This window comes from Bubalus bubalis, chromosome 8 (assembly GCF_019923935.1).
Source record: "Bubalus bubalis isolate 160015118507 breed Murrah chromosome 8, NDDB_SH_1, whole genome shotgun sequence".
NCBI classification, from domain to species: Eukaryota; Metazoa; Chordata; class Mammalia; order Artiodactyla; family Bovidae; genus Bubalus; species Bubalus bubalis.
In genome coordinates, this window is record NC_059164.1 from 9,090,784 (window position 1) to 9,118,693 (window position 27,910).

At 37.6% G+C, this 27,910-nt stretch overlaps 1 protein-coding gene across 3 annotated transcripts in view; it reads left to right on the plus strand.

Annotated features, from left to right (window-relative positions):
• Positions 1-27,910, plus strand: part of AKAP9 (A-kinase anchoring protein 9) — a 164,044-nt gene that overhangs the window by 95,390 nt on the left and 40,744 nt on the right. For 2 of the 3 annotated variants that reach the window (XM_025290830.3, XM_006078355.4), the window contains exons 22-24: positions 7,207-7,415; positions 26,285-26,447; positions 27,273-27,485. In XM_025290830.3, coding sequence (XP_025146615.3) covers positions 7,207-7,415; positions 26,285-26,447; positions 27,273-27,485 — 585 coding nt within the window. Of the gene's footprint in view, positions 1-7,206; positions 7,416-23,627; positions 24,012-26,284; positions 26,448-27,272; positions 27,486-27,910 lie in introns of those variants that run through there. The other variant, XM_044946428.2, reaches the window with a different exon arrangement.

The window sequence follows — 27,910 nt, forward strand, 5'->3', positions numbered from 1 at the left end:
ATTTCCTTCTCCAATGCATGAAAGTGAAAAGTGAAAGTGAAGTCGCTCAGTCGTGTCCAACTCTTAGTGACCCCATGGACTGCAGCCTACCAGACTCCTCCATCCATGGGATTTTCCAGGCAAGAGTACTGGAGTGGGGTGCCATTGCCTTCTCCGATCCTATCATAGGCCCTGCTTAAACTGAGAAGCTGATTGCTATCTCTATAGAATGAACATGGTGTAATCCACAGAATGAATGACCAAAGACTTTTTGGATAACTATCATCTACCATGTTTCAGATACAGGTCTGAGTGCTTGGCCAGTCTGAAATCATGATTCTGTTCATCAAATTGGTCATTCTGAGAATTCTACTGGCGTTTAATGAAATTGCCCTGCCAATTTATATCTTTCCTTCCAAACACTAGTTACTGTAAATACAAGTTTGATATTGTTCTCATTCCTTTATTTCATTGGACTAAACAAAGTTCTATATCTTCATTGGAACACATTGAGATTACCTTTGTGTGTTTATACCTTCAAAATGTCATCAGTAAAGTACATTAAGCTGGTTCACATCTTCATCTTTATTAGATACTTTAATATATTTTTTATTACCCATTAAAAAATTAACATTCAGTGGCTTTTTATAAGCCACTTTTTTAATATGTCCTTTGTATTTTGTGTTTGACAGTTGCTCCAGTGTTATATATAGTATCTTCAGTTTTTTTCCTTACAACTGATTTCTTCTTTACACCATAAAACTTGATGGTATCTTCATAATCTTACAGAAAAAATGATTTTTCTCAACTTTGCGCTCTCCTGAAGCTAAAGCACAACAAACACTATGAGAGATCAAACCAACTCTTGCTTGTAACAGCTTGGGTTTCTGTTTGTATAGCATCAAAGCTGCTTTCCCTGTGGACAGCAGTGACCTTCCCATTGACAGATCCAGTAGCATCTCAGCTCTTGTCCTGTTTGACTTTCTAGACAAACAGGATTGTTGAATTCTCTTTTTAAAATGCTGTCTCCTTGTCTCCTGGAACATCTTGCTCCTGTCTTTCTCTGAATTTTTTTTACAGAGATTTTTTTGTTGGCTTATTCTATACAGAGATGCCAACTATTTGTCCTTCTCTCAGTACATATTGCACCTGAGTAAATGTATCTTCTTCCAAGGTTCACCTCTCACCTTTCTACAGTTCAGTTCAGTCGCTCAGTCATGTCCGGCTCTTTGCAACCCCATGAACCGCAGCACGCCAGGCCTCCCTGTCCATCACCAACTCCCGGAGTCCACCCAAACCCATGTCCATCAAGTCGGTGATGCCATCCAACCATCTCATCCTCTTTCGTCCCCTTCTCCTCCTGCCCTCAATCTTTCCCAACGTGAGGGTCTTTTCAAATGAGTCAGCTCTTCGCATCAGGTGGCCATTGTATTGGAGTTTCAGCTTCAACATCAGTCCTTCCAATGAACACCCAGGACTGATTTCCTTTAGGATGGACTGGTTGGATCTCCTTGCAGTCCAATGGATGCTGAAGAGTCTTCTCCAACACCACAGTTTAAAAGCATCAATTCTTCAGTGTTCAGCTTTCTTTATAGTCCAACTCTCACATCCATACATGACCACTGGAAAAATCATAACCTTGACTAGAGGGACCTTTGTTGGCAAAGTAATGTCTCTGCTTTTGAATATGCTAATCACGTTGGTCATAACTTTCCTTCCAAGGAGCAAGAGTCTTAATTTCATGGCTGCAATCACCATCAGCGGTGACTTTTAAGCCCAGAAAAATAAAGTCAGCCACTGTGTCCACGGTTTCCCCATCTATTTGCCATGAAGTGATGCAAAAGCAGAAAGTCAAGAAACACCTGAAGTAACAGGCAAATTTGGCCTTGGAATACAGAATGAGGTAGGGCAAAGGTTAATAGAGTTCTGCCAAGAGAACGCACTGGTCATAGCAACCACCCTCTTCCAACAACACAAGAGAAGACTCTACACATGGACATCACCAGATGGTCGACACCGAAATCAGATTGATTATGTTCTTTGCAGCCAAAGATGGAGAAGCTCTATACAGTCAGCAAAAACAAGACCGGGAGCTGACTGTGGCTCAGATCAGGAACTCCTTATTGCCAAATTCAGACTGAAATTGAAGAAAATAGGGAAAACCACTAGACCATTCAGGTATGACCTAAGTCAAATCCCGTATGATTATACAGTAGAAGTGAGAAATAGATTTAAGGGACTAGATCTGATAGACAGAGTGCCTGATGAACTATGGATGGAGGTTTGTGACATTGTACAGGAGACAGGAATCAAGACCATCCCCAAGAAAAAGAAATACAAAAAGGCAAAATGGCTGTCTGAGGAGGCCTTACAAATAGCTGTGAAAAGAAGAGAAGTGAAAAGCAAAGGAGAAAAGGAAAGGTATACCATTTGAATACAGAGTTCCAAAGAATAGCAAGGAGAGATAAGAAAGCCTTCCTCAGCGATCAATGCAAGGAAATAGAGGAAAACAATAGAATGGGGAAGACTAGAGATCTCTTCAAGAAAATTAGAGATACCAAGGGAACATTTCATGCAAAGATGGGCTCAATAAAGGACAGAAATGGTATGGACCTAACAGAAGCAGAAGATATTAAGAAGAGGTGGCAAGAATACACAGAAAAACTATACGAAAAAGATCTTCACGACCCAGATAATCATGATGGTGTGATCACTCACCTAGAGTCAGACATCTTGGAAAGTGAAGTCAAGTGGGCCTTACAAAGCATCACTATGAACAAAGCTAGTGGAGGTGATGGAATTCCAGTTGAGCTCTTTCAAATCCTGAAAGATGATGCTGTGAAAGTGCTGCACTCAATATGCCAGCAAATTTGGAAAACTCAGCAGTGGCCACAGGACTGGAAAAGGTCAGTTTTCATTCTAGTCCCCAAGTAAGGCAATGCCAAAGAATGCTCAAACTACCACACAATTGCACTCATCTCACACACTTGTAAAGTAATGCTCAAAATTCTCCAAGCCAGGCTTCAGCAATACATGAACTGTGAACTTCCAGGTTGTTCAAGGTGGTTTTAGAAAAGGCAGAGGAACCAGAGATCAAATTGCCAACATCTGCTGGATCATGGAAAAGGCAAGAGAGTTCCAGAAAAAACATCATTTCTGCTTTATTGACTATGCCAAAGCCTTTGCCTGTGTGGATCGCAATAAACTGTGGAAAATTCTGAAAGAGATGGGAATACCAGACCACCTGACCTGCCTCTTGAGAAACCTGTATGCAGGTCAGGAAGCAGTAGTTAGAACTGGACATGGAACAACAGACTGGTTCCAAATAGGAAAAGGAGTACATCAAGGCTGCATATTGTCACCCTGCTTATTTAACTTATATGCAGAGTACATCATGAGAAACAGTGGGCTGGAGGAAGCACAAGCTGGAATCAAGATTGCCGGGAGAAATACCAATAACCTCAGATATGCAGATGACACCACCCTTATGGCAGAAAGTGAAGAGGAACTAAAAAGCCTCTTGATGAAAGTGAGAGAGGAGAGTGAAAAGTTGGCTTAAAGCTAAACATTCAGAAAACTAAGGTTATGGCACCTTTCTACAAATGACTCCCAAATTTCCAAAAGTTATTGTCTATTGTCTCTCCTCCATGTAGCCCATTAGCGGTTCAGACTAATCCTTTTTTCATGCTTTTTATTATTTAGTATTTTCATGCTTTTTAGTATTTCTCCTGAAGACTCTTTTGTCATCTGAAAGTCATCTAAGCTGGAAAAACTCAGTCATCTTTTACTGCTTTTCTTTCTTCCTTGTCTTACACATTCCATTTTTTCCAGCCTGTAACCAGCCCTCACCCATTTCTCATCTGGGCAATTGAAATAGCTCTCTAACCAGACTCTTCTTTTCTAACCCCTCCTTCTGCATTGATACAGCTTGCTTCCTGGTTTATAGAATTGATACTCTTACTCAAAAAATTATTTACTTCTCCATTATGAATAACAAAGCCCCCAGTTTCTTAAAACATAAGGCCATTCATAACTTGGATCCAGCCTACTTTTAGCTACCCTTTCTCAGCTCTCTGTCCTACCTCATTCTTGCTTTTCCACGTTCTTTGACTCCACAAAGCCTTATCATCATCTCAGACCATGATCTTACCTCAGATTTGTTAAATTCTCTGTATCCATTAAAAGAAAATGTCACTAGAATGCATTTACTTCCTCAGCTAAATATGTGATATATGTATTTTTCCAATATATGTGACCAATTGTAAGCTATTAATATGTCTTGCTTCATCAAAAATATCATTCATTTTTTAGGCTACATTAACTTTATTTAATGACTTTGTAATATACATTGTACAATATCTGAACTCATTTTGAATTCTAAGGTAATTTTGAACTCATGAATATTTATAAACTGTTAGTCCCTATTATCAATACATTCAGTTTTTATTTGATCACCACCTTCTTTGCAGTGTAATGAATCTCTGTCCATAGTTCTTCAGGCACTCTGTCTATCAGATCTAATCCCTTGAATCTATTTGTCTCTTCCACTGTATAGTCATAAGGGATTTGATTTAGGTCATACCTGAATGGTCTAGTGGTTTTCCCTACTTTCTTCAATTTAAGTACGAATTTTGCAATATGGAGTTCATGATCTGAGCCACAGTCAGCTCCCAGTCTTGTTTTTGCTGACTGTGTAGAGCTTCTCCATTCGGCTGCAAAGACTATTATCAATATTTCATTATTGACCATCTGGTGATGTCCATGTGTAGAGTCTTCTTTTGTGTTGTTGGAAGAGGGTATTTGCCATGGCCAGTGTGTTCTCTTGGCAAAACTCTGTTAGCCTTTGCCCTGCTTCATTTTGCACTGCAAGGCCAAACTTGCCTGTTACTCCAGGTATCTCTTGACTTCCTACTTTAAATGCTGTTGAAGTGTTGCACTCAGTGTGCCAGCAAATTTGGAAAACCCAGCAGTGGCCACAGGGCTAGAAAAGGTCAGTTTTCACTCCAATTCCAAAGAAAGGCAATGCCAAAGAATGTTCAGACTACCACACAATTGCACTCATCTCACATGCCAGCAATGTAATGCTCAAAATTCTCCAAGTGAGGCTTCAACAGTACATGAACCAAGCTCGATTAGAAAAAGCAGAGGAACCAGAGATCCAATTGCCAACATCCGTTGGATCATAGGAAAAGCAAGAGAGTTCCAGAGAAACATCTATTTCTGCTTTATTGACTACACCAAGCATTTGACTGTGGATCACAACAAACTGTGGAAAATTCTTCCAAGAGATGGGAATACCAGACCACCTGACCTGCCTCATGAGAAATCTGTATGCAGGTCAAGAAGCAACAGGTAGAACCAGACATGGAACAACGGACTGGTTCCAAATTGGGAAAGGAGTTCGTAAAGGCTGTGTATTGTCACCCCACTTATTTAATTTATATGCAGAGTACATCATGTAAAATGCTGGGCTGGATGAAGCACAAGCTGGAATCAAGATTGCCGGGAAAAATACCAGTAACCTCAGATATGCAGAGACACCACCCTTATGGCAGAAACTGAAAAGTATCTAAAGAGCTTCTTGATGAAAGTGAAAGAGGAGAGTTAAAAAGCTGGCTTAAAACTAAACATTCAAGAGATGAAGATCATGGCATCTGGTCCCATCATTTCATAGCAAATAGCTGGGGAAACAGTGACAGACTTTATTTTCTTGGGCTCCAAAATCACTGCAGATGGTGACCGCAGCCATCACGTTAAAAGTAAATTTGTCAACTTTTGCTGAGCGACTAAGCACACAGCACATGTAATAGCAAGAGTCAGACACGACTTGGTGACTAAAGCACCACCACTACATAGTAGCAAACATGTTAAGTCGTTTTCTGGTGTACAGTTGTGGACTCTTCAGCCAGTGACTTATACAGAGAAAGTACTTAGAGAATGTTGAATTGTGCTGATTGCAGATCTTGTATCTGAAACTGCATCTGATATTTTTACTGCTTGAGATTGAGAGACTTCCATATGGCACCAGCTATTGTAGCAAAACATTTTCAAGAATAGCTTTTATTCTCCTGGGTGATTGTATCAAATTGAATATTTATTCCAAGTACCTTGGAAATTTAAATTTCTTCTGCTTTTAATTTGTTAACTTTGCACAGTTACTGATAAATATGTGATACACGTTAATAAAAGAATAGATAGTTCCTCTTCAGGAAATTTCATTGTTCGATTGTAGCAAGCTGCCACAGATGAGTACAGTATTCATGGAAGCGATAAATAACCTATGCTTTTATTTCAGTTTAGAGAAAGCACTTCCAAAGCTTTATCTCTGCCCATGTAAACTCAGTTTTCTTTACATAAGAAAAAAGACTAGCGTGGAAACATAAGGCCACAGTTTAAATTAGAACTGTTTATTAGTCTAACCTCTTCCTGGTATGCGTTCTGCGTGCACAGTTGCTTCAGTCGTGTCCGAATCTTTGCAACGCTATGGACCCATAGCCCTCCAGCTTCCTCTGCCCATGGGATGCTCCAGGCGTGAATACTGGAGGGGGTTGCCTTGCCCTCCTCCAGGGGGTCTTCATGCACCCATGTCTCCTGTGTCTCCTGCATTGCAGGCAGATTCTTTACCCACCGAGCCACTTGGGAGTAACCAGTTACAGAAAGGTCTTAGTCCCTTTTACTGTCTAGCCAAGCAGGCGGTGCTGCCCAGGATAGTGCTCAGAAATCAGAGTGTTTTCTCCATACAGAATCAAGACTTTCATCTTTCCATACACTTGGAATAGCCCATTGTACCGTGTTTTCCTCTTATGTTGTTGTGTAAACACTTGTTCTCTCATTACCCGTGTGTGTAATGTCCTGGAGGGTAGGAACCACATCTTGCCACCTGTTCATCTCCATTACTTAGTAAACCCTGCACGGTGGGCATTTAGTAAATATCTATTGAAAGATATTTTAAAACTTTTTATCAAAGGAAAACTACTAACTCTCAAGTATTAATTTATGCAAAGCCCTATTAGCATAGCATTATTCTTCCCATTCTTATACCTGGTAGGTCATTAAATAATACTATGTTCTGAATTTGCCTATTTTGTTTTGTTATAGTGTTATCTTAATAACACTTTCATTCCAGTGATTTCAAGTTTCAGTTTGATTTGATTTGATACTTTTTGTTTTTTTACTAAAATGATTCCTTGTACTTGATTTATACCTTCAAAATAACTCTGATTACAGATGAATCTGTGCCTTACTCTGGAAGTGACGGTAGCATGTGGTCCAGAGCAGCTGAGGACGGGACGGAGCTGTCGCAGCGGCTGGCGAGGAGCGGCTTCACTGGGCCTGAGATAGACCCTGAAAACGAAGAACTGATGCTGAATATCAGCTCTCGACTACAAGCAGCAGTTGAAAAGCTCCTGGAAGCCATAAGTGAAACTAGTAGTCAGGTAACCTCCTCGTATTGCTCACATACACCGAGTTGGAAGTAGGTTTTCTTTTAAGCTCAGGAACTACGGCTAAATGTTTCCTCTCCTCTGTCTCACAGGAATCTAGTTTGGTTCCCCTTTAATAATTTGTAGTTTTTGTGACAACCAGTACTGGTATCACTAGTCTTGTTTTCAAATGGTAAGGGTTAATATAATATACTGATGGAATCTTAAATTCTAAAATTCAATGTTTTAATTTTCAGATTTTTCTAGACTCTTACTACACATTACCTTTTTGACATCAAAAGAGGTTTTAACTTTACCATTGTATGAAATATTCCATTATAATATATATATTTATTTGAAGGAATAGTATAAGGAATCCCTAAAATAAACCACCTGCTCACACATGTCATAACAGTACTGTTAAATACAACAAATCAGGCCCACAACTCCTTCGTGATTTTTGCATTCTTTTCACAAATGTGATTAGAATACCTCACTTTACTACCTTTGTAGGTAATTAGAATGAGGGGCAGTTTCTACCTTAAAGTATTATTTTCATAGAACTTTTAAGAATATATACCATTGTATTTATACCTTAACTTGCAGTTTCTTCTGTCTATAAAATGTTTATACTCTGTATAAGTGTCTCTTAAGTACTCTATGCAGAATTTTTAAAATTATGTGCTGTTTTAAAATGAAGAAATTTCACTTATTTTTTAAATATTTAATTTACCTGTAGAATCATAGCTCTCTTGTCAATCAGGTGAGTGCCTCATTGTTATCAGCTGCAGGGCCGGTATTATTAACATTTTTTTCACTGATATCTTTATTCAGCGTGTTCTGAATCCATGTGTATTTCAAACAAAAGGTGAGAAGTTGAAAGAATATGTTTGATCTCTTGTTTCTCCTGATGTCTGGGCTCCATTGGTGCCACTTTTTTTCTTCAAGAAATCATTCTGTTTCTGCAGCAGCATTGACTATTAGATGTATCAAAGATTCATTTCTTTTTATGTTAAGTCAGTGATTATACACCATTTTTGAGTCATCTCTTATTTGGTGACCGTTGAAATAATTTGTTAACCACCTACTGTTTGGTTAACATCATTATCAATCCATTATTCTTTTTTTTTTCCCCTCTTGGTAATTTGCTACTGGCATTAAACTAAGAAGGCATTATCAAAGCAATATATATTTCCAATGAAATATTTAACCTCCTAATAGTTTTCAGCTATTAGAGTTTTCTCAGATTCATTCTTCTTTGTTGGAACACAGTCTAAATTTTCTTCTGTGACAGAGTGTGGGCTCTATCTTTGAGAGCAGAAGAATCCTAACATTACCACACATTGCAGTGAGAATTTACTGTTTGGCCAGTGGAATATATCATCATATATCTACTGATTAACTTCTGGATTGTACCGTGATTGTCTGAGCCAACTAAAGTACTCATGTGCAATTAAGTAGGTCTCAGAAATGTTTTCATAGATAAATTCTGAAGATATAAACATAGTATAGAAGAAATTGTTATGTTTTGGTAATTTTTTGTTTTTCTGAAGCTTACTTTACATAAGGATTGAAAAACCTTTAGTTCAGTAACTTATAAATTTTCCTGAGCATCCACAAAGAACTAAAAAAACGTGTGGTATTCCTGAAAACTCAAATCTTTGTATATTTACAAACAGAAAGGATGACTATTTACACAAAGAATGATAGGGGTCGCATCTTCAAGATAATCACAATGAGTTATTTTTCATTCTCAACATCCTGAGTTGCCGTTAAGGAAATGGCATCAATTAAAACCAGCCTCACTGTGTTACTAACTTGCCAAGACATTAAATTATACTTTTCTATCAAAGAATTATGTTTGTTGCATTTTTCATCAGCCTCAGGTATAGCCAACTCAAGATCAAGCATTGAAATTATGAATGCAGCTGCAATTTAAAAATACATATTTTCTACCATGTTTTGGTATCTTTTGAAGTCTTTAACAAAATTAATGTAGGTGCTGGGTTTGGCTGTCTTTTAGAATGCTTATGTGTAAGCCACCTGAACAACATGCTCCTCTACTGAATCAACCGCACCACTTTGAGCATTTTCAGCTGTTGTTTTTCAGCACTTCTAATGCTTGAATGCGTATGCATCATAATTATTTATTTTATTCTGTGAAGTTGTGTAGTAAAGATAATTCTGTACTGAATTTCCACATCATCCTTCCTTTTTTTTTTTTTTCTTGTTTATTTCAGCCACATTGGTATTTAATTTCTCTGATTATGTTTTATGAAAAGATAAAACATGAAAACAGCTGTTAATACTTTTAATTCTTTGACCACAGTCTTGAGCTCTGTTAATACTTTTGCTACTACCTGATACCCATTGTAATTTATGGATAGTCTAGTTAATGCAATATATTTGGCATTTGACAAGCTCCATGGGTAAATAAACCAGGGTAAATAAATCAGAAGTGATGAGTGGTTGGACTTGTTCTTTCAGGCTACTGAAGAGAAATGTTCCCATAATCCATTAACACTGTCAACGGATATCCACCTGAAGCACTGTTTCCCAGGCTAGGATTACAACTTATCAAATAAACTTATGTGACCAGGGCGGGCCCTTTGAGGTGCATTAGAATCCTGGTTATTCTCAATTTGTTAAGTACTAAAGCAGCGGTATGTCATGTACATTTTTTTCTATCTTTTTAGTTACAGAATCATTGAGTAGAGCACAGAAATTTTGCCTAGATCAGTAAGCAGTTCTCACTGTGCAGTCTCCAAAGCAGCAACACAAGCATCACTAAAGACTTGTTCGAAGTGTAACTTCTCAGGCCCTGCCCGAGCCTTACTGAGTGATGGAGCCCCCAAAACCTGTGTTTTCACAAGTCCTTTAGGTGACACCGATACAGACTAAAGTTTGAGAACCACTGACCTAGGAATTATTATTATCATATCCGCATTATTCTCGCAGAATTCTGTAGTGTTCTACTAATAACCTGTTATATAAAAAAATTGAAGTAGCTGTTGACATTTGATATAAAAATCAGATATTTCTTAGATGAATTACATTTTTAAGGCAGTGGGAATGGAAACTTTGAAAATTTTTCTTTAAATTTAGTTACTGCTTTTCCATGAGAGGTGTTTAAAGACATTGACTTCATGATATTCTCATTAATACCTAAAATTATTTTGAACATGATGAATATTTTTACCAATTATTTTAACTCCAAAATAATGGATAGTTCTCTTTATGAAATGACTAGTATTCCATTTCTCTTTTAATGAGGCATTATTTGATTCTTCTTCATAATGGAATATTTCCCTTTTATCTTGTTTTTTTCTTTTAACTTGTCATAAAATTCTAAAACAGAGCTGAAACTGCTATGGTGCCTTTTTGCAGTGAAAGAGACTTTCAGGAAAATAGCTCTGCATAGGGTACCCTGAGACTAGAAAAAAGAGAGCAGCATCTGAAAGTTTAGGGTGAGGTGAGAACAAGTAAAGCTTACTGGAGGGCTTGATGCTTTGAGAAGAGTCACTCATTCATCATTATTGAGCACCTCGTATATAACAGTTGCTCTTCCAGATACTGGAGGTACAGCATTGAACAAAATGTACAAAGTCTCTAGTCTCATAGAGCTAACGATATACTGCTGGAGCCTGATGATAAATAAACATTGTATGCCAGATGGTGATACCTGCTGTGAAGAAAACTAAAATAGGGGAGATAGAGCGTGATGGGGGAGAGCACATTTTACATAGGAAAGTTAAGGATGACCTCTCTGGTAATGTGATAGTCAAGCAGAGACAGCCGGTAGGTAAGTTGGGAAAGAATGTTTCAGGCAAAGGAGTAGTGAGTATAGGCCCTGAAGTGGTCCAGTGCTGGTTCTCTTTATGGTTGACAGAAGCCCATGCAGCTCAAACAAGAAGAATGGGAAAAGTGTGGGAGCCAAGGTCAGAGTGATACCTGGGGACTGGATCACATGGAACTTGGAATTTAATTCATAATGAGATGTGGAGTCTTTGGGTACAATTTTTTAACTTGTTATTTTTAAGTAATTTTATTTTTTATAATTAAAAAAAATTTTTTATTTATTCTTGGCTATGCTGGGTCGTTGTTGTTGTGAAGACTTTTCTCTAGTTGTGGCGATAGGAGCTACTCTTTTTGCCGTGCACAGGCTTCTCTCACTGTGGCTCAGTGGTTGTGGCTTAGTTGCTCTGCGGCGTGTGAGACCTTCCCTGATCAGGGATTGAACCCGTGTCTCCTGCATTGGCAGGCAGACTCTTTAACCACTGAGCCATCAGGGAAGCCCTTGAAATAATTTTAGACTTACAGAAAAGAAAAAGTACCAAGTGTTCCCATGTGCTTTTCACTCAGTTTTCCCTTATGTTAACATCTTGTGTGACCATACTGTAATTATCAAAACTTAGAAATGAAAAGTGGTGCATCACTATAAACTATAAGCTGTTTGGATTTTACCGGTTTTCCCGCTAGTGTCCTTTCCTGTTCTAGGATCTATTCCAGAATCCCACCATGCATTGATTGTCATGTCTTCTTCTTCTCCAGACTGACTGTTCCTGAATCTTGCTTTCCCTTGCATGACCTTGACATTTGAGAAGAACTAGCCAGTTACTTAGTAGAATGTCCCTTGATTTGATTTTGTCTGATATTTTCTCATGATTACATGAAGCTTATGCATTTAACAAGAATACCACAGGAGGAATGTGCCTTTGTCTGTGTATCAAATCTAAAGGCATATATCTTACTACTAGTGGTGTTAATCTCAATTACTTGTGGTATCTGCTGGGTTTCTTCATTCTGTTATTATTTTCCTCTTGTAATTAATAAATATTTGGGGGGAGGTACTTTGATACCATGCAAATATCCTGTTTCTCTTTAAACTTCCACCCACTAGTCTTAGCATCCATTGGTAGATCTTGCCTGTACCGTTGTTCCTGTGATGTTCTAGTGGTGATTTTCTATCATCATTCATCATGTATTGATTGGAATTTTTCTGTAAGAGCTATTTCTTCACTCACATTTATTTTAACTAATCAGGCCTCGTATGGACTCATAGCTATTAATTTTTTCAATGGGTTATCTATAATCAAATTCTGTAATAGGCTGTTCTAGCTTTGACGTGAAGAAGTCTTTCAGGTTGGCTCGTGGGCACTTCCATAGAGCTTCCTCCTTTGAACATTCGCACTATCACCGTCTCCAGGCCCATCTTGTATTTTCCCTGCCCCAGCCCTGGAATCAACCCCTTCTCCAAGGAAGTTTTATGTTATTAGAAGTTCCCTTTATTAGAGGATGATGCTTTGAAACCAAGGCCTGGGTGCTATATGTGCTTGTTGTTAGTAAGGTGTCCTGGTCCTCTCAGCAGACAGTTTGAAAAACAGTTTGCATCTATTTTTTTTCTGTATCTGTTTGTATATATAATAAAAGTATAAGTTCATTCTGATACCTCCACTACCACCACAGCATTCTTTCTGCCCTTTCCCCTTTCCTTTGTAACTTTGTTCTCCAAAGATGAGAGACCAGGCTCTCATGATCTATAGTAGTTTTACTTATTTGTTAACCATGTATACCCATAAAGTAATTTCATACCCATATATACCCATAAAGTAATTTTGCAGTTGCTAACCTATACCCCTGGGAAAAACAGTTTTACTCGCTAGAGTACAATAGTACTTTTTTTCATAAGATGATTGGATGGCATCACCAACTCAACGGACATGAGTTTGAGCAAGCTCTGGAAGTCGGTGATGGACAGGGAAGCCTGGCGTGCTTCAGTCCATGAGGTCACAAAGAGTCAGACATGACTGAATGACTGAACTGAAGTGACTGACTTTTTTCGTCTTTAGCCTTACAGTAAAGAAAGTACTGTTTTTCAGAGTATTTTAGGTTAAATCTTTTCTCCCTACCCCTGAAGTGTGGGTTTGTTATCCATTTTTAATACAATTATGATCATTTGTTACAGTTTTTATTCCATTTTGGGTTCCCTGACACTTTGGTTAATTTTTTTTTAATTTTACATACAGCAAATTTCATTTTGTGTGTAGACAGTTCTTTTGGTTGTGACAGATGCGTAGCGTTATGTAACTACAAACATTATAAAAAACAGTTCCATCTCCCCAAAACTTCCTGGTGCTCCTCCATTGTTTTACACTCAGCCCCTCCTCCACCTCCTGTTCTTGACACTGTTAGCTACTTTCTGTGCCTATAACTTTGCCTTTCCCAGAGTGTCATGAATGAAGTCATGCACTATGCATTCTTTGGCTCTGCTTTCACTGTCTTAACAAAACCCACGTGGGATTCATCTACGTGTGTTAATAGTTTGTTTCTTTTGAGAGCCGAGGAGTGTGAACCGGTTTGTTTATCCAGAGGACATACAGATTGTTTCCAGCTTTGGGTCATCAGATATTTTTTCAGTAACTGATCTAACTTATATTTTTCAAAACGATCACTTTGACCACATTGTTAAGTAGAGACTGAGGGGATGGAGGGGTGCAGGGCAGAAGCATAGAAACCAGAGAACTTGCCCAGGCTTATAAGGTGGGTGTAAGTTAGAAATTGAACCCAGGCAGACTGACTTCAATTGGAGAAGGAAATGGCAACCCACTCCAGTGTTTTTGCCTGGAGAATCCCAGGGGTGGGGGATCCTGGTGGGCTGCCGTCTCTGGGGTCTCACAGAGTCGGACACAACTGAAGTGACTTAGCAGACTGACTTCAGAGTCCATGCTCTTGACTGGCACTTTTTCTGACCTTTAGAAATGAAAGGAGTGAATCATTCTGTCAGTTAATGCTGACAGGTCAACTTACAGCCTGAGGAGTGGATTCTAAAATCTAATGCAGGTGGTTGAGGGGAGCACCTTGCTTACTTGACAAGAGCAATTTTACTGAAGTCAGTCAGTCAGTCAATTCAGTCGCTCAGTCGTGTCCAACTCTGTGATCCCATGAACCGCAGCATGCCCTGTCCATCACCAACTCCTGGACTTTACCCAAACTCATGTCCATTGAGTCGGTGATGCCATCCAACCATCTCATCCTCTGTCGTCCCCTTCCCTCCTGCCCTCAATCTTTCCCAACATCAGGGTCTTTTCCAATGAGTCAGCTCTTCGCATCAGGTTGCCAAAGTATTGGCGTTTCAGCTTCAGCATCAGTCCTTCAAATTCCAATGAATATTCAGGACTGATCTCCTTTAGGATGGACTGGTTGGATCTCCTTGCAGTCCAAGGGACTCTCAAGAGTCTTCTCCAACACCACAGTTCAAAAGCATGAATTCTTCGGCGCTCAGCTTTCTTTATAGTCCAACTCTCACATCCATACATGACCACTGGAAAAAACCATAGCTTTGACTAAACGGACCTTTGTTGGCAAAGTAATGTCTCTGCTTTTGAATATGCTATCTAGGTTGGTCATAACTTTCCTTCCAAGGAGTAAGCGTCTTTTAATTTCATGGCTGCAGTCACGATCTGCAGTGATTTTGGAGCCCCCAGAAATAAAGTCAGCCACTGTTTCCACTGTTTCCCCATCTGTTTGCCATGAAGTGATGGGTCCAGATGCCATGATGTTTGTGTTCTGAATGTTGAGCTTTAAGCCAACTTTTTCACTTTCCTCTTTCACTTTCATCAAGAGGCTGTTTAGTTCTTCTTCACTTTCTGCCGTAAGGGTGGTGTCATCTGCATATCTGAGGTTATTGATATTTCTCCCAGCAATCTTGATTCCAGCTTGTGCTTCTCCCAGCCCAGCGTTTTCTCATGATGTACTCTGCATATAAGTTAAATAAGTAAGGTGACAATATACAGCCTTTATGTACTCCTTTTCCTATTCGGAACCAGTCTGTTGTTCCATCTCCAGTTCTAACTGTTGCTTCCTGACCTTTATATAGGTTTCTCAAGAGACAGGTCAGGTGGTCTGGTATTCCCATCTCTTTCAGAATTTTCCACAGTTTATTGTGATCCACACAGTCAAAGGCTTTGGCATAGTCAATAAAGCAGAAATAGATGTTTTTCTGGGACTCTCTTGCTTTTACGATGATCCAGCGGATGTTGGCAATTTGATCTCTGGTTCCTCTGCCTTTTCTAAAACCTGAACATCTGGAAGTTCACGGTTCACATATTGCTGAAGCCTGGCTTGGAAAATTTTGAGCATTACTTTACTAGCGTGTGAGATGAGGGCAATTGTGCGGTAGTCTGAGCATTCTTTGGCATTGCCTTACTTGGGGATTGGAATGAAAACTGACCTTTTCCACTCCTGAGGCCACTGCTGAGTTTTCCAAATTTGCTGGCATATTGAGTGCAGCACTTTCGCAACATCATCTTTTAGGACTTGAAAAAGCTCAACTGGAATTCTATCACCTCCACTAGCTTTGTTTGTAATGATGCTTCCTAAGGCCCACTTGATTTCACATTCCAGGATGTCTGACTGTAGGTGAGTGATCACACCGTGGTGATTATCTGGGTCATGAAGATTTCTTTTGTACAGTTCTTCTGTGTATTCTTGCCACCTCTTAATGTCTTCTGCTTCTGTTAGATCCCTACCATTTCTGTCCTTTATTGAGCCCATTTTTGCATGAAGTAATGAAGGCCAAATCATAATTCAAGGGAAAATGAGTTGTTTAAGATAAAGACTTCCTAGTAGAAACTTAGTGGATAAGTCAAGAAGAAGATTTGTGTCAAGGGCATTGCATGTTGGCATAAGCCAGCACGATGTGTTTGAGGATAGTGGGTCATTTTGTGTTAAGAACACCCAGGATGGAATGTGGGCAGCAGAGGGTAGAAGGCTTGCAGCGGTCAAGCCTTGCAGCCACAGTGTCCCTTGAGGGTAGAGTTGAAAAGTTTTAAGTTTATGCTGAAAAGTGTGGGGAATCACTGAAATATTTTTGGTAGGAAATACTCTGAGATTTGTTTTTGTACAGGGATTTCCTCTAGTAGCATGTGGTGGATGGATGGGCTGGAAAAGAGTGAGGAGAGAGGCTGAATGTGCAGAAACAGGAGACTCTTAAAACACTCCAAGTGAAGAGGGTAGAAATCAAGTTAGGGCAAGAGGGAAGTGATCTCAAAACTTGCAGGAAGTTGAATTTGATAGAAATTGGTGTGACGTTGGATGTGGGGGATAAGGAACGGAAGAGGAAAGAAACCACAAGCTGATCCTTGACCAGCTGTTATTGGGATATTTCATTTACTGAGATAGGGGATACAAAAGAAATGAAGAATGAGTGCAGTTTTAGAGTGCATAGAGGGAAAAGATACTCTCTAGAGTCTAGAGTTCGGGAGACTAGATTAGAAGTTGGCGTCACTTTTAAAGACATTTGAAATTATGGTTTTGAAGAGTGTGGAGAACTAAATTTTTGTGCTGGTAGAGTGCTGAGATTTAAAAGGGAATAAAGGTATATCAATCTACAAAAGAGATTGAGAGAATGAGCAAGGAAAATCAAGAGAATAATGTCTTTGTTTTGTTTTGTTTTTAGAGAATAGTGTCTTAAAAGCCAGATGAGGATTTTCTGTAAATGTCAGATACCATGGAAAGGTAATGAATGCTGAGAATTTAGTGTCCATTGGATATTTCAATATAGGTGTCATCAGTGGCCTTCAGGAGAACAGTTTTGTGGCATTGATAGAGGAGGAATTCACAATTCAGCCAGTTACAGAAATGGAGTTGAAGAAATAGAGCAATTTCATGACATCTGGCTGTGAAGAAAACAAAACAGTTGAAAGGGGCAGGATGCTTTTTCTACAGTTCATGTTTATATTGAGTAGCCATGGAAAAGTCTAATGTGCAGCTTGGAGGGGATGGGCCTTGGGAAGCCAGATCCTTGGGGTGGGAGAGGACGGAATCCAGAAGACAAGGGGAACATGTGGCCTTTGGGTCAGAGGGATTAAACTGCCTTTAGGATGGCGAGAGAGATTATTGTCTGGGATTGTGGGCTTTTGTTTGGAGTTGGGGAGGAGTTTCAATGAAAATGCCCAATAGTATAAGTAAATATTTTCAAATATTCAAGGTTCTTTCTTTCCTTTTTTTTTTTTTGAAAAAACTGGCTTGGTTTTATATAACTTTACTGGAAAATCGTAATTAAGCCTTATACTTAGCTTTAAGTTTGGAGGTTTCATGGACTAGGTTTCATGGACTAGGTTTCATGGACTTCGCAGGTGGCTCAGACAGTAAAGAATATGCCCGCAATGTGGGAGACCTGGGTTCAATCCCTGGGTTGGGAAGATCCCTGGAGGAGGGCCCGGCAACCCACTCCAGTGTTCTTGCCTGGAGAATCCCATGGACAGAGGAAGTTGGCAGGCTACAGTCCATGGAGTTGCAAAGAGTTGGATACACCTGAGTAACTAACATTTTCACTTTCGCTTAGGTTCCATAGATGTATCTTGCTTTAATAAAATAATAAGTAATCATTTTCCTTATGAAGTATCAGGATATCTACCTTTATGGTCTGATTGCATAGTATCTGTGAGGAATGTTTTACTTTATGTATTAGATTTCACAAGTGATTTGCCCCATGGTATGTCCAAATCTATATAATAATATATTTTCTGGGATGGATTTCACTTCTCTTTTCCCGAGACAGGCTACCATACATATATTCAGGCTTGTATTCAACCTATTATAGTTCCTATTGGTTAGGATAACTTTGTTTTTGTTTTTTAATCATTTGTGTTAAAGTGTAGTCTTGATTTGGTTTTGGTTTTGGGCCATGCTGTGCAGCATGTGGGATCTTAGTTCCTTGACCAGGATTGAACCAGCACCCTCTGCTTTGGGAGCATGGAGTCTTAACCACTGGACCACCAGGGAAGTCCCAGATTGGGATAGCTTTTGTTGGACTAGGAGTAAAAGTGCTGAGAGATTACTCTCAAGCCCTTAGAAAGTTAATCTCTTTAACCTTGTCTTTCTTTAGTAGTCTCATTGTGGTTCTGCAGAAAAGCTATCTATGAGAGTGTGGTTTCAGAGTCTTGATTTTTGGATCAAGTACAAATAGGAATCAGTCTGTTCTGTGGAAATAGTCTTTTAGCAATTAAACTTTTCTAGAATCCAGAGGTAGTTTAGAGCCATAGGACATTATTTACCAAGAGATTCATTTCGGTGTTAGAAGAAAACAATGAATGATGAGGGATTTACTACCAAAGAAAGATTTTTATTATAGGCAAATCTCATGAACTTAAAATCATTTTTTAGAACGATGGAATTTAAGGTGCATGTTTCTATATTTTCTCCAAAGAGGAGCCTTTTTCTGAGGATGAAACAGTAGTACTGTTAAGATTTTGTTTTGTCATTTTGTTATGACAAAAAAACAAAACATTTTGTTATGTTTTAAAATAAGCTGTACTAAAGTGTTGAAATACATTTGCTGTTAGGTGTTGCTCCTGTTGTGCGTGTCAGGGTATTGTAGCCAGGACTTAGTCTCTCTTAAATAACTTAGAAAAATAAAATAAATACAAAGGAGAGCAACAGAAGTGTTTTACAAGTTGAGAGAAATATTTCTGGGGAAAAAAAATTAAATGGCTTGACGTTGTACAATTAAAGTAAAGCTAAACATAACTCTGTTCCACAAATTAATAGCCTTCAAACATATATGGCAAATCTTGATTACCTGAAACCAGGGAATAATGAGCTAGTCTAGAAAATTAAAAGGGTGGCCTCTTAATAATTAAAATTATTTGAACTGTTTTAGATTGCAAAAGGTGTTTTGTGCTTTCTAAAATTTCAAGAAAAAGAATATATTATTTGAATTATTCCAATTCAAGTAACCTATCTGGACATCAATATAGGTAATATACCATCCGTTAATATGCTGTTTGGGGGAGAGCTGTTTGGCACTCTCTTACAAACATACTGTTATTTGAATTATTTTATTTCAGGGTCACCTTACTGAGCATGAATTACGCCATCAGTTAATGTACTCTTGTTGTGAGGGCTGTTTACTCCATTCTAAGTCATCCTAATCTGCTGCTTTTTTGAGGTTTCTTTCTCCTAGCTTTTCTCTTTTTTCTTTGTAGTTAGTTCTTGCCTTGATCTAAATATTTCTATTTATAAAAGGATATGTCTTACTTTCAGGGTCTTTTTTTTTTTTTTTTTTTTTTGCTTCAAATAAGAGAAATTGGACACCAGATTATCAAAGTAAACTTTAATTTGCAGAAAGAACTGAGAAAGAGTATTTTGAGAGGTATTTGAAATGCTGAGCAAGGATCCAGCCAGTTCATAAAGCTGAAAATCTAGGATATTGATGATTTTGTAACTGCCGAAGCCCCAAGAAAGTCAGATTTAGCTGCACGTTAAGGTGTCTTCTCAAAACTTACTGGAACCCTCATAGAAGAGTCATAATAAATAGGAATTTGCCATTACCTTGTCTGGAACTGGTCAGCTGGGGCATAGACAGACCAGTAACGCTGAAGAAGCTGAAGTTGCACAGTTCTAAGAAGACCTACAAGACCTTCTAGAACTAACACCCAAAAAAGATGTCCTTTTCATTGTAGGGGACTGGAATGCAAAAGTTTGAAGTCAAGAAACACCTGGAGTAACAGGCAAATTTGGCCTTGTAGTGTAGAATAAAGCATGGCAAAGGCTAATAGAGTTCTGTCAAGAGAACGCACTGGTCATAACAAACACCCTCTTCCAGCAACACAAGAGAAGACTCTACACATGGACATCACCAGATGGTCGACACCGAAATCAGATTGATATATTCTTTGCAGCCAAAGATGGAGAAGCTCTATTCAGTCAGCAAAAGCAAGACCAGGAGCTGACTGTGGCTCAGATCATGAACTCCTTCTTGCCAAATTCAGACTGAAATTGAAGAAAGTGGAGAAAACCACTAGACCATTCAGGTATGACCTAAATCAAATCCCTTATGACTATACAGTGAAAGTGAGAAATAGATTTAAGGGACTAGATCTGATAGAGTGCCTAATGAACTATGGATGGAGGTTCGTGACATTGTACAGAAGACAGGAATCAAGACCATCCCCAAGAAAAAGAAATGCAAAACAGCAAAATGGCTGTCTGGGGAGGCCTTACAAATAGCTGTGAAAAGAAGGGAAGCAAAAATCAAAGGAGAAAAGGAAAGGTATACCCTTTTGAATGCAGAGTTCCAAAGAATAGCAAGGAGACATAAGAAAGCCTTCCTCAGTGATCAGTGCAAAGAAATAGAGGAAAACAATAGAATGGGAAAGACTAGAGATCTCTTCAAGAAAATTAGAGATACCAAGGGAACATTTCATGCAAAGATGGGCTCGATAAAGGACAGAAATGGTATGGACCTAACAGAAGCAGAAGGTATTAAGAAGAGGTGGCAAGAATACACAGAAAAACTGTACAAAAAAAGATCTTCATGACCCAGATAATCATGATGGTGTGATCACTGACCTAGAGCCAGACATCCTGGAATGTGAAGTCAAGTGGGCCTTAGGAAGCATTACTACGAACAAAGCTAGTGAAGGTGATGAAATTCCAGTTGAGCTATTTCAAATCCTGAAAGATGATGCTGTGAAAGTGCTGCACCCAATATGCCAGCAAATTTGGAAAACTCAGCAGTGGCCACAGGAGTGGAAAAGGTCAGTTTTCATTCCAATCCCAAAGAAAGGCAATGCCAAAGAATGCTCCAACTACCGCGCAATTGTGCTCATCTCGCACACTAGTAAAGTAATGCTCAAAATTCTCCAAGCCAGACTTCAGCAATACGTGAACTGTGAACTTCCAGATGTTTAAGCTGGTTTTAGAAAAGGCAGATCAAATTTCCAACATCCACTGGATCATCAAAAAAGCAAGAGAGTTCCAGAAAAACATCTGTTTCTGCTTTATTGACTATGCCAAAGCCTTTGACTGTGTGGATCACAATAAACTGTGGAAAATTCTGAAAGAGATGGGAATACCAGACCACCTCACCTGCCTCTTGAGAAACCTGTATGCAGGTCAGGAAGCAACAGTTAGAACTGGACATGGAACAACAGACTGGTTCCAAAAGGAAAAGGAGTATGTCAAGGTTGTATATTGTCACCCTACTTATTTAACTTATATGCAGAGTACATCATGAGAAACGCTGGGCTGGAAGAAGCACAAGCTGGAATCAAGATTTCGGCTAAAAATATTAATAACCTCAGATATGCAGATGACACCACCCTGATGGCAGAATGTGAAGAAGAACTAAAGAGCCTCTTGATGAAAGTGAAAGAGGAGAGTGAAAAATTTGGCTTAAAGCTCAACATTCAGAACACAAAGATCGTGGTATCCGGATCCATCACTTCATGGCAAATAGATGGAGAAACAGTGGAAACAGTGGCTAATTTTATTTTTCTGGGCTCAGAAATCACTGCAGATGGTGATTGCAGCCATGAAATTAAAAGACGCTTGCTCCTTGGAAGGTAAGTTATGACCAACCTAGACAGCATATTAAAAAGCAGAGACATTACTTTGCCAACAAAGGTCCGTTTAGTCAAGGCTATGGTTTTTCCAGTGGTCATGTGTAGATGTGAGAGTTGGACTGTGAAGAAAGCTGAGCGCCCAAGAATTCATGCTTTTGAACTGTGGTGTTGGAGAGGACTCTTAAGAGTCCCTTGGACTGCAAGGACATCCAACCAGTCCATCCTAAAGGAAATCAGTCCTGGTGTTCGTTGGAAGCACTGATGCTGAAGCTGAAGCTCCAGTACTTTGGCCACCTGATGTGAAGACCTGACTCATTTGAAAGACACTGATACTGGGAAAGATTGAGGGCAGGAGTAGAAGGGGAGGACAGAGGATGAGATTGTTCGATGGCATCACCGACTCAACGGACATGGGTTTTGGTGGACTCCGCGAGTTGGTGATGGACAGGAAGGCCTGGCGTGCTGCGGTTCATGGGGTCGCAAAGAGTGGACACGACTGAGTGACTGATCTGAACTGAACTGTCTGGAATTCTAGACAGCAATGCTCTTCCACCATCCCAAATCATATTGCTATAGATTCTGAGCTTTCAGTAAAAAATGTCATTTTCTCTCTCCTATTATTAACAAACTGTGAAGGGTTTGGGTATTGACTCCTCTGAAGATATTTTGTGTAGTGAAAGTGGCCATAAAAATGGGTTTTTGTTGATAGGCTTGGTTTAGTGTGGGATTTTCCCATAGCAGATAAGATTTTGTGAGTTAAGGATATTTAGTTACTGGGTAGAGAAAAGTCACCACAGTGAAAGATTTTTCATTTATTTAAAACAACTTTCATGTTGTTCAGCTTTTAAAATTCTGAGTAACTGGCTTATTCACTATTGTCGAGGTTTCTGAAGGTACCAGAGGGCCATTATATACAACTTGTGCTGTTAAGTCTTAGTCAGAGTTCATAGTGTAGGTTAAGTGGTATAATTATCAACTATTGTATATTATACAATGCAGCTTTTAAAAAGAGGTGTTTTTTTTTTCCTTAGCAACTACTCTGTAAATAATTCAGTGTAGAAATAGGTTATAACCGAACCATCTATATTTAGTTTTAATGACTGCTCAAAAGAATGGGTGTTATTTTAAGGAAATATCAAAAGGAAATACTTAGTTTTCCAGAAAGAGTTACAATTATTGGGTATAGTTGAAGAACTGATTGATAATGTGGATTCAGACCTTTTTGAGTTTACATTTTTAAATTAAAACATGTTTTAATGGAATGGAAAAACACTAGCTTATCTTAGAAGCATTATAAACTATCTAAATATCCTTTTCAGAGCTCTGACGTGGAACTTGGATCCTGTTAGGCAGGCTTTTTTGTGGGTGTGTTAATTCAGATTCCACCTGTCAGTGTACCTATAGGTACAGGCATTAAACCACACCCTGTGTTCTGACCTTTCCTCAGGGGACACTGACTAGAATCCTTTGGCTCAGCATGAGAGGCTGTTTGAATAGCTCAGTTCAGAAGAGCACTGAATGAAGCAGCAAGAACAAGGGAAATAATTTTGCAACTGCGATTCTTAAGGCTGCTGCTATGGAGACTTCAAACTTGACTTTCCCTGCCAGGTTTTACTTGGAAGGCTTTTACTTCCACAGACATATTTGACAGCGAGAGCAGTTTTATTGCTTAGCTAATTAGATATTTATATTTTCATTCTTTCATTCTTCAACATTTTAGTCATTATTCTAATTTAAAACATGTTTACTTGCTTTTAGTTTTGTTTTTTGTTTTTGTTTTGTTCTGGTTTCTTTGTTTTGTTTTGCTGAAGACTGGTGGGGACCTAATTTTTCTTATTTGTGGGGTTTTTTTCCTTTTGTTGTTTAGTTGTATGAATTAATTTTTATGTTTATTTGATAGTGCTAAAGAAAATTTTTCATACTGCTATGGTATATCTTTATAAAGTAAACAGAACTTTTTAGTATAGTGGAAAACTGGTAAAGCGAATGAGGAAAATTAGCGGCTACAACTTCTAGAATGGATTCGTACAAGACCTATTTGGCAACTGTCAAACTTAGTGATTCGTGGTTGGAAGAACAAGATGAAGACATTTATGAGGTTGAATCCCGTGTACCATTACCACATCCTTTTCCTCTGTATGAACATTTGAATGAAAATAACTCAGTAATTATTAATACTTCTATTTTTCATATTATTCATAAAAGAAATGGGCACATATTAAAGCTTATTTCTAAAATTTCCCTGCCTACCCCTCCTTATTCAGTAAGTATAAAAATCTGGTTTTTTTATAGTTTTATGCTTTCAGTTTTTTATATATTTAGTGAAAAAAGCTATAATGAGAAATGAACTTTAAATGTCTTTGGTAAGGGTAAATGGAATAGAATCTTCTTTTCCTGTTGTTTGGTTCATTCATCCTGTAATGATTAATGTATTGAAGGGCAAAATTTCATCCACAAGCCCCAACTTGGCAATGTGTTTAATTCCATAAAGCTAAATGAGATAATATTTCAGTTCTGCCACGCCAGACAAGCTATTTAAAAAGATCCTGCTTGTCCTTAAGAATCTTACTTCTCTGTGTTTGTATTTGAGGGAATAGGCATTCTCATACCTAAAATAGCTAAGCGAATTGTCATTGAGCCAATCGTTTGGCATAATGGCTCTAGTTCCAGAAACGAAAAAAGAAAGCCTGGATTCTAATTTCAGGTTTTTTTGCTAACTGCCTAAGGAACTTATATCTAATATGCCTACTAATCCTGTGAGAAAATACCTTTTTCTACTTTTTATGTGAAATGTATATTATTAACAGTGTTCAGGGTATTTAGCATAGTTAGTCTTTCAGGTTCATTTGACTTTTAAATTTTGTGAATGATTTACTCCAAGTTATTCAGCCCTTTTAATGACTTTCATGGCTTTAACGATGTACTACCTTATATTTCAGATGCTTTCAGAATAGTTTCATTACCTCCCCTGAAGCTTTTATATATTAGAGTGACAAAATATTTACTAATTGTTTATAAGTACTTCTAATGTAGGTTTTAAATTATTTGAGAATATTGAATATGATATTTTTATATATTTCACATTACTAGGTATAGGTATTGTATAAATATTAGGAATAAACTGTACCTTACCTAGATAGAAGAGATTTTTTAACATTTAAAATGTTTACATAAATATTTGAAAGAATCTCTTATTCCAGTAAGGTATTGGTGCTCTCTGCTATAATAAATGAAATTTGTTTGCTAGATCTACTGTATTTGAGTCCCTGCCAACTTTTTGTTTTGCTTTGTAAAACTGAAGTTACTAATATTTCTTGTAGGCTTTACTGTAATATTTAAATGCATTTTAATGAAATTTTATACCTTGTCAAGAGATAGAATATAGACACAAACTTTAAATTTTTTTCTAGAGGAAGTATTTATTTTGTTGTAAGTGTATTGTATTTGTATAGTAAATTTGAGGAAGGAAAAAACTCATATCCTAGTTAGTTAGAGCTGTGAACTCTTAGAGATTCATATATTTACCAGGCAGCCATTTTATAATGTACAGAAAAAAATTACATGTGGAAGCAGTTGATTTATTTTTAAAATATTGACTCTGACTATAAGTGCAGAAGCATGCTGTATATAAATAGTTCATATTTTATGGTCACTTTTTAATATTAAAAATTAATATGTACTGGTTATCCACATTAAAGGAAAGTAATCTTTTGCCAGTCAAAAGTAAAAAAATATATATATGAATTTTTTTTTTTTTTTAACAATGCTGAATAGGATGCTTTTATTAAGATTTAGATATTTGGCAAAACTAATACAATTATGTAAAGTTTAAAAACAAAATAAAATTAAAAAAAAAAAGATTTAGAAAAAGTCTTTAAAATATGAATGTGGCTCTCTGCAAGGGTATATATGAATTTTTATCTTTGTTGAGGTAATAGCATATTACTAGAGATATTTTAGAAAATATTTTGTGATTAAAATGTATTTAATTTTCCATTATGACTCTTAAATGTATGTTCATATTATTTTCAAATAATAAGTTATGAATGATAAAATTTAAAACAAGACTAGTTCCACGCTGGTTGGATACTGATTTATCCAACAACAAAAAGTTACCACCAAAAGCCCTGTTTAGTAACTCTAAAATCTGTTTTCTATGGTAAATTTTAAAATGCTGTGGTAAATTTTTTTTTAATTTAATAATGTTAATATTAAGTACTAGAAACACTTGAGCTCAATTTTCCCCCTTATAGTTGTTTCAGTAAAAACAGAGAAAGCAGGTACTAACAGTAAGAAGCAATTATTTCTGTTGAGTAAAGTTAGAATACATCTCTGTATACGTTTCTTGTGTACAGCTAATGTGTCTACTGAACTGCGCTATCTACTAATATTAGCATGCACTAGAAATACTAAATGACTACAGTTCAACAGTATATCTTTATTTTCATTAAAAAAATTTTTAAAAGCTTTAATGGAGCATGGCACTGATATTCTTAACACTCTGTCTTCTTTCATATACTTTCCCTCTTTGTTTAGCTGGAACATGCAAAAGTTACACAGACAGAATTGATGCGTGAGTCATTTAGACAGAAACAAGAAGTGACGGAGTCCCTTAAGTGCCAAGAAGAGTTGCGAGAGCGCCTTCATGAGGAGTCCAGGGCCAGAGAACAGCTGGCTGTGGAGCTCAGTAAGGCTGAGGGTGAGTACCCTGCTGTTGGCTATTGAGGATGGAGAAATTTCAAGTCTAAAAATAGATTTTGGTGCAAGCCAAGTTTGGAAACCAGCAATCTACTTTTAATTTCAAATGACCATTGAATAATAGTTGTAGCTTGTCTTCAAAATTCCTCTAAGCAGCTTTTAAAACTATATATCTATATAGTTTTTAATTATGAAAGTACTTAATAGAATTATATGCAAGTATTTAAAATTATACAAAATACAGAAGTGAATGATGGTGAGTTGTTACCATAATCCCTCCATCCTAAGACAGCTCTTTTCATTTAAAGACGAGGGAACTGGAACAGAGATACTAATAAATTGTTCGAAGTCACCTTTAAATGCTGATTCCAGGCTTTAAGCCTCTGAAGCCCCACGCTGTTTATATCATACCATGCTATTGTGGGTGATAGGCTTCTAGAATCACTTTAAGTGTCAACTTTCTCTAGTATATTTAAAATGTGATTCACTTCACAGGCATTTGATTTATATTAAGCTTTCCAGAAACCTATCTCTTTAATAAAATATGTTACACCAACATGATGTGATAAATTAGCATAACAAGTAATAGAAAATTCAGAGAAATTTCATATTTAAACACAATGGCTAATAAAAATACTGTATTGAACATATTATAGTTGCTACTATCATCAGCAGCATATTGATTTAAGGTTTTTAAAAGGTGAAATGATTTATTTTTTTTTTGAAATGATTTGAAATTTGCTGACAGTACACCTTTTTTTAATATAAATATATAATAGCAAAATTTGAAATAATAATTGCATTCCTTGTTAATTTTATTTTATAGGTGTCATTGATGGCTATGCAGATGAGAAAACACTTTTTGAAAGGCAAATTCAGGAAAAAACTGATATAATAGATCGTCTTGAGCAGGAGTTGTTATGTGCAGGTAGTAGATTACAAGAACTAGAAGCAGAGCAACAGCAGATCCAAGAAGAAAGAGAATTACTGTTGCGGCAGAAGGAGGCTATGAAAGCAGGGGCGGGCCCTGCTGAGCAGCGTACGTATCTCTCGACTTCATGTGAAATGTTCCTTAAAAGTTCAACATGACTTCTTTTTCCCCTTTCAGTGCCATGATTTATGCTTTATATAAGGATTGAAAAATAATAAGAAAATCTACCGTACTGGTAATTGTCTTACTAGCCAACCATGTGGAATCAGGTTTGGTTTTTTCCTTCTTTTTCCTTTGGCATATGATAACAGGAAAGATAATTCTTTGTATCTCCTCAAACCTCTGCCTAAAGAGAAGGCTGGATATAATGAAGCAGGATTTTTTTTTAAGTTGTATGAGATTTAGTTCTTTAATTGCAGAAAGGCAGCAAAATGTACGCCTGGATTAACTAACTAAGAACACTGATCTGGCACTAGTTGTGAGCAGGGTGGGGTGGATTTCACCCTGCAAAATAATAGATTGAAAAGGCTATT